Source organism: Diabrotica undecimpunctata, chromosome 1, assembly GCF_040954645.1.
Source record: "Diabrotica undecimpunctata isolate CICGRU chromosome 1, icDiaUnde3, whole genome shotgun sequence".
NCBI classification, from domain to species: Eukaryota; Metazoa; Arthropoda; class Insecta; order Coleoptera; family Chrysomelidae; genus Diabrotica; species Diabrotica undecimpunctata.
The window spans coordinates 41,023,141-41,029,823 of NC_092803.1; the positions used below are offsets into that span (position 1 = coordinate 41,023,141).

At 34.4% G+C, this 6,683-nt stretch overlaps 1 protein-coding gene across 1 annotated transcript; it reads left to right on the forward strand.

Moving 5' to 3' along the window:
• The first annotated feature begins 5,285 nt into the window (after positions 1 to 5,285).
• Positions 5,286 to 6,364, forward strand: Xrcc2 (X-ray repair cross complementing 2). Its single transcript, XM_072528373.1, has one exon. The coding sequence runs from the start codon at positions 5,580 to 5,582 to the stop codon at positions 6,333 to 6,335; it is 756 nt and encodes a 251-aa protein (XP_072384474.1). The 5' UTR covers positions 5,286 to 5,579; the 3' UTR covers positions 6,336 to 6,364.
• Positions 6,365 to 6,683: the final 319 nt, after the last annotated feature.

Consider the following 6,683-nt stretch of genomic DNA (forward strand, 5'->3'; position numbering starts at 1 on the left):
AGATACAGTTAACAGCTTCTTCCCCCTCCATCGTTCCCGGGAGTTCCAAAGCCTTCCGATTTTGAGATTCACATTCTGAAGCTTTGTGGTTTCTGGATGATTCCGTTAAAAGCAATCTTTTTGTTTCTTCTTTTTATGTAGACATGACTGTCTGTTTTTCAATGTACCTCTAGTAAATTATGCTTCCATCGTTTTCGTGGTCTTCCTATTGGGGAACCGTCTCTTGCTGTCTTTACTACTCTATTTGTTGTCATTTGGCTTATATGATCGTTCTATTCTACTCTTCTATTTCTTACCCAGTTCTTGATGCTCTCCACCTTGCATCTACGTCTTATATCTTTACTTCCAGCTGTGTCCCATAGTGTCTTACCATCAATTTTTTTAACTATTTTCATCTCTGCTGTTTCGAACATCGTTTTTGTCCACTCTGTGTCAGGTCGTGTTTCTGCCGCGTATGTCATTATTGGTCTGATGACTGTTTTGTAAATTCTGCCTTTCGTTTCTTTCCCGATATTTTTATTTCTCCATATTGTTTCATTCAGGCAACCTGCGGCTCTGTTTGCTCTATTCACTTGATTTTCCACTTCAGTTTCGAGCTTTCCGTAGCTAGATAATGTGAAGCCTAGATATTTAAACTCCATCACTTGTTCTATTATCTGACCTTCCAGCTCTTGTCTTTTTTGGGGATATTAACATGTTAAATTTTCTTGCGGTTATATTAAATTGGTGCAGCATACGTTGTAAATCATCTTCACTTTAAGAGAGTAGTATTGCATCTTCTGTATGGCAGATTATTTTAAGTTGTTTTTGTCCCATTTGGTATCCTTTTTTAGTTCTTACTTTTTTTATTATTTTATCCATAATCAGGTTGAACAAAAGAGAAATCTCTCTGTCTTATCTCAGTGCCAGCTTTAATAGGGTTGGTTAGTTCTTCTTCTACTTTTACTTTTATTGTGTTGTTTTGGTAGATATTTTAGATCGTTTTGATTATTCCTAGAGGTATCTCTCTTGCAGACAATAAGTGGATAACGTCCTTTAATTTAACCCGGTCAAATGCCTTCTTAAGGTCCACGAAACATAGAAATGCCGGTTTGTTGTATTCTGATTTTTTTTGTACTTACCTCGCTATATATAAATATAGCGTCGGTGCATGATCTTCCCGACCTAAAATCTTGTTGTTCTTCTGTTAGTGTTATAATTATTTCCAGTTTATTTGTTATCACTTTTTTGTTTATTTGTTAACATATTTTTTCTGTCAGAGGAAATTGAAATTAGGCGGGGGGTAGACAGGTATATTGTGCCAATTCTTTTTAATGTCTACTCGGAAGAGATCCTGAAAAAAAGCTCTTGAGGGTGAGGAATAAAGGTAAATGGAGTTCTCATTAAGAACATTAGATAAACGGGTGACACTGTTATCTTAGTCGAAGTTATTGAAGATCTTCAGAGACTGGTGAACAGAATAGCGGAATATGCAAAATAATACGGTCTAACAAAATAAAGTCACAGTTAAAGGTCTAACAAATAACGTCAAGAAGACAAAATTTATGAGAATATCCAATGTCGAACGAGTGGACAAATATACATATCTTGGAACATTGATTACTTCCAGGAAATCGGAATAGAAAAGGCTAGAGCAAATTTCAACAAAATGAGAAGAGTGCTCTGCACAAAAGATTTAAAGTTGGAAAGAGTTAGGTTGGCAAGGTGCTTCGTTTTCTCGACTTTGTTTTATGGAATGGAAGCTTGGACCTTGAATGCGATATCAATGAAAAAACTGTAATCATTCGAATTGTGGGTGTATAGGAGAATTCTGAAAATCTCGGGGTCAGAACATGTCACAAACATGTTATGAGAAGGATGGATAAAAAAATGGAAATTTTAAATACAACCAAAAAAAAAAAGAAAATTGGAATATCTCGGGAAATTTTACACGTGCAGAGATACAACTTGCTCTAACTGATTATGCAAGGAAAGAAGAATATTGAATAGCTATGATTGCTGATCTCCGATGCTGAGATGCCATTTGAAGACGAGCCATGAGAATAACCTCTGCAAATCAATAAAGAGTTAATATTTGTACTACATTATCATGGAGACATTCATTATTACAACAAAAATTTAGAAGAACTACCATTAAAAGTAGTACCTCTATAACGAAGCGTAGTTACTCGTTGTATGTAAAGAGAAATGAATAGATTGTCTTCTTCCAGTGGCAGTGCAGCCCAAATTGAGCCTTGACTTCTTTTAATTCCTCCCTCCAATATACGGTCCTGCGCCTGCATCAAAGTTCTAACGTTCAGCAAATTGTGCGCATCCGCTTCCACTTCTCCCTCTCATCTTTTACGTGGTCTGCTTCGTATTTTATCATCAAGAGCTCTTCTCGACAGTCGGTCATCGTACATTATTAGCCCATCGAAGTTTTTGGATATAGCAAATTCTGAGGTAGGTGGTTCTTCAAACAGTTGGTTCGAGTTCATGATTATATCTAAATTTCCATATATCATTTTTGGTTCTTATTACGGTTCTACAGACCTTAATCTGCAGTGTTGATGTAGAACAGTAGAAGAGTACAAGCAAATGGATAAGATATCCACATTGTGCATACTAAAAGCTCTGAAGCCTGGAAGACTCTAAAAAGCATAGGGACGAATGATACAAACAAATTGCTAATAAGTAGCGTATCTGACAAACATAGGATGGAGCACATTAATAAAATTTTGTCAGAAACACGAGAAAATTTTCTAGAGAATGAGCAGAACATTCAATTCACAGGTAAAAGAATGAATTTAAGTTTGGAACAGGTAGAAAAGGATCAAAACTGCGGAAATCTCAAGGTTTCCAGAACTAATACGGTTTGACCCAGTGACATTACTAGAAATGCTCAAAAAACTTTTTAAAGATGCCTAAAGGGAGAGGATGTCCCAGAAGTAGTGAGACTCTTATATTTCGCAGATCCAAGGAACTACAGGGCATACCGGTAATACTAATGATAGAAAGAATGTTGAACGAATTTATCGAGGAAGACACTATAAATAACCGGAAGACCAAGTAGGATTCAGCAGCGTCAATTAAAACAAGTTTATTTTTTTAATTTTATAGTAGTTTATAGATTAGTATTTACAAATGGAATTTTAATGAATATACACTCCCATTATTCATGATTATCCTTATGTTTTCAATGAAAGAAGTCTGTTTGTGGCAGCCGTAGCTCAGTGGCTATGTTACTGGCTTACCAAGCTGGAGGGCCTGGGTTCGTATCCCGGCACCGACAAAAATTTAAAATTTCTAATTTAACTGAGCTGCCACCGTGCTTCGGAGGGCACGTAAAACCGTCGGTCCCGGCTACGAAAGTAGTCGTTAGGTCATGTTAGGGGCGCTTGCGCGACCTGAAAACCCTAACACTAGACCTTAGCCAGAAGGTTACACGAACTTTTTTGAAAGAAGTCTGTAATAAAATATTTATTTGAGCTATTAATATTGACAGGTAGGAATTTTTGTGTTGTATGTTTCCAACAATAGATGGGAGGAATATTCACTATTCCTGCACCCTGTATTCCAGGAAGAGAAAGGAACATTAAAGCTTTCAAACTGAAGCTGATATATGCACAGATAGTCAAGTTGATAAGGGGCTCTAAAATCTTAAGGTGTACACTGGTATGGGTGCCAGGTCATCGGACAATCCACGGCAACGAAAAGAGTTGATAAAGTTTCCGAAGATGATCACGTAGAAAATACTTTAATCCAAAACTGGCCGTAGTAATGTCAAAAATCACTGTCCGTGGCCGAAAAAAAATCTGCATCCGAACAAAATGTAACTCTCACTGAAAAACTATATACCCTCAAGCAAATGGGAAAATGTATGTTGGACGGAAATGCGGTAACAGGTTGGGTTAGGTTTGGTTCAATGTGAGTGAGCGCTTAACCACCTTTCCGCTCAACCTAAGAGGTATATTGTGGCTCATTCCCAACTGAAAGTTATCCATCCTTTTTACGAGAGTCTATTATTGCCTTTGGTAACACTTCTATGAAGCCGTAGGGCTCTAATTGATTGTGTCGATAGTAGTGAGTCTTATCCTTTCCAACCCTGAGTAGTTGTACAGAAAGCGTTCCACCGTCTTGTCTTTAGCCTGACAAAATCTGCAATCTGCGCTTCTGTCAATCCGATTCGATTCATGAGCCCCTTGAGGCGACAGTGTTCTGTTTTGTAGGAAACCTACGATAATTCTCAAGACATTTCTATTCATATCTAGTAGATCTTTAAATATTACCTTTGAAGGTTCATGTATAAAAGTCTTCAAATGTTTAAAATCTGTTTGTTCGTACCAGTGGTTACCTTTTATCCATTCCACCCAGTCCGATATTGTTCTTTCGGCTGTGCTTGCTTTGCCAACGATATTTTTATAGGCCTATGAATGTTTCTTTTGCTCGTTTGCCCCTACCCTGGCAAGTAGGTTCATTAGCCCCTCCGCTTGGAATTAATTCGATTCGTAACTATGATATACAAGCCGGTCGGATTTTAAAAATATTGAAGTAAAGATATGAAGAAGATGATACATGACAAGGAAGAATGTTTTGAGACAAGGCAAGGCCAACGAATTACTGTAACGCTATCTCACGATGATTGCTTCTTTGACCGTTTATTCAACCTATTAATTAAAATTATCAAACCAAATACATCAAAAAATTAAATAGATCACCATCGTTTATTACAGAATCTAACAAAAATTCTGTGAACATTGGAATATTTAAAAAAAAAAGGCCAATTTCCTTATTGTGTCTTATTATTCCTACACAGCAGTAGTAAAATAACAAATTTTGTATATATAATATTATAGTTTTCTATTATATTACTATTTTTTTCTTGGGACCAATTTTACAATCATAGTTAAACGCTCGGTTAATTCGTTTATGGTAAAAAATTAAACCGAGTTTTAGAAAAATTTTGTTTTACAATGACTAAACTAACTTTTACAAACGGAACTTTGTGTTAAATATAATTAAAGTATACTCTTATTTACGGAAATGGTTGGGTAGTCACTTCCTGACCATACAACATCAACATACAATCTTAACCAATCGTCACAGAGATGGCGCAGCAGGATTGAATTGTTATATTTTTAAATTAAATTTGCAATTTTATTTCTAAAAGTTAATTATAATAGTATACAGGTTCAAAACCATAAATGATGTTATAAAAAGCGAAGAGTTTATTTTGTGTTGTATAGTAAAAAGTTTAATGATGATAATAATAATAATAATAATAATAATAATAATGTATATTTACTTCCCAATATACAATATACAACAATGTTACAATATGATAGTTCAACATAATACAATTACAAATTAATTCTAAGTTAAATATTTTGTACAAACAAATAGTATAAATAAATAGATACAAATAAATCAAACAAATACGCCAAATAATTTGTGGTTATATATAATATTCATAACCTATAAAAATAAAACTGACATTTTCTAAACATAAAGCCGGTATAAAATCATCATCGAGTTATAATCTAATCTAAACTCGATGAAAATCATAAACTTGCTAATAAAATTTAAGTATGAAATGAAAGATGAATAACAGTCACATTGAATCTGGAATTCAACTCTTTAAGAGACTCAACCGCAAAACATTTCTTGAAGGAATAAATCCTCATTTTTTCCCTGATGGTGGTCCTTTTCCTAATCAAGTTATAGAAATTACAGGAGAACAAGGGGACAAAAATGATCTGCTGATAGACTTTATTGTGAAGTGTATTTTACCTAACAAGTACAACCCAGAATGGAAATCATCTGGAGCTGTTTTAGTACTCACTGAACATCAGATAAATATCTTGAAAATTATTAAAGTTATAGAAGCACATTTGAAAACCAACAATATTTTAGATTCATCTAAAGGTATACTGGAAATGTCACTGAAGAATTTGACAATATTCAACTGTTACAGTGCTGAAGATTTAGATATAACAATCATAAATCTAGAACGACTTATTCTAGCAAAAGACAATATAAATCTAGTTGTTTTTGATAACATTGCAAGCTACTACTGGATAGCCAAGCAAGATAATAACACCTTAAGCTACTACCAACATTCCTCCAACATATTTCCAAAAATTTTTAATGTGATAAAGACTCTAAATGTTTTATTAATATTTACCAGAAGTAAGAAGATGAGTTTTGTTAGCAAGAAGAGTTTTCAGAATGTAGATTATCAGATATATATTGAAGATAGAGAAGATGATTGTAAGCATGCTGAAGTTACAGATTTTGCAGGACAAAGGAGTGTTAGTGTTAAATATAAGGCTAATATTATTGTTGAATTTTTGTGATTTTTAAATAAAGGTAGAGTTTTTAACAATTTTAAAATTTTGACATATTGATAAGATGGATGAAAAATGAGAATATAATAGAATAACAAAGCATTGAATCCCCGTATTTGGCACTTGAAAATGGATTGATTAAATAATTGTCACTGCTGGTACCAGTAGCGCACCTAGAATTTGCTTCTGGGGAGGGTTTTGGTTGGTCACCAAAGTTTTTTTTATGAGGTTACCTCCATTTTGAGTCCTTAAAATGTGTAAGAAACAGTGTCGGAATAGGGTCCTATGCGGCTGGCATAACTATATTTATTTATATTGAAATTTGAAATAGAGTCTGGCTGTTTTGTGAGTTACCTT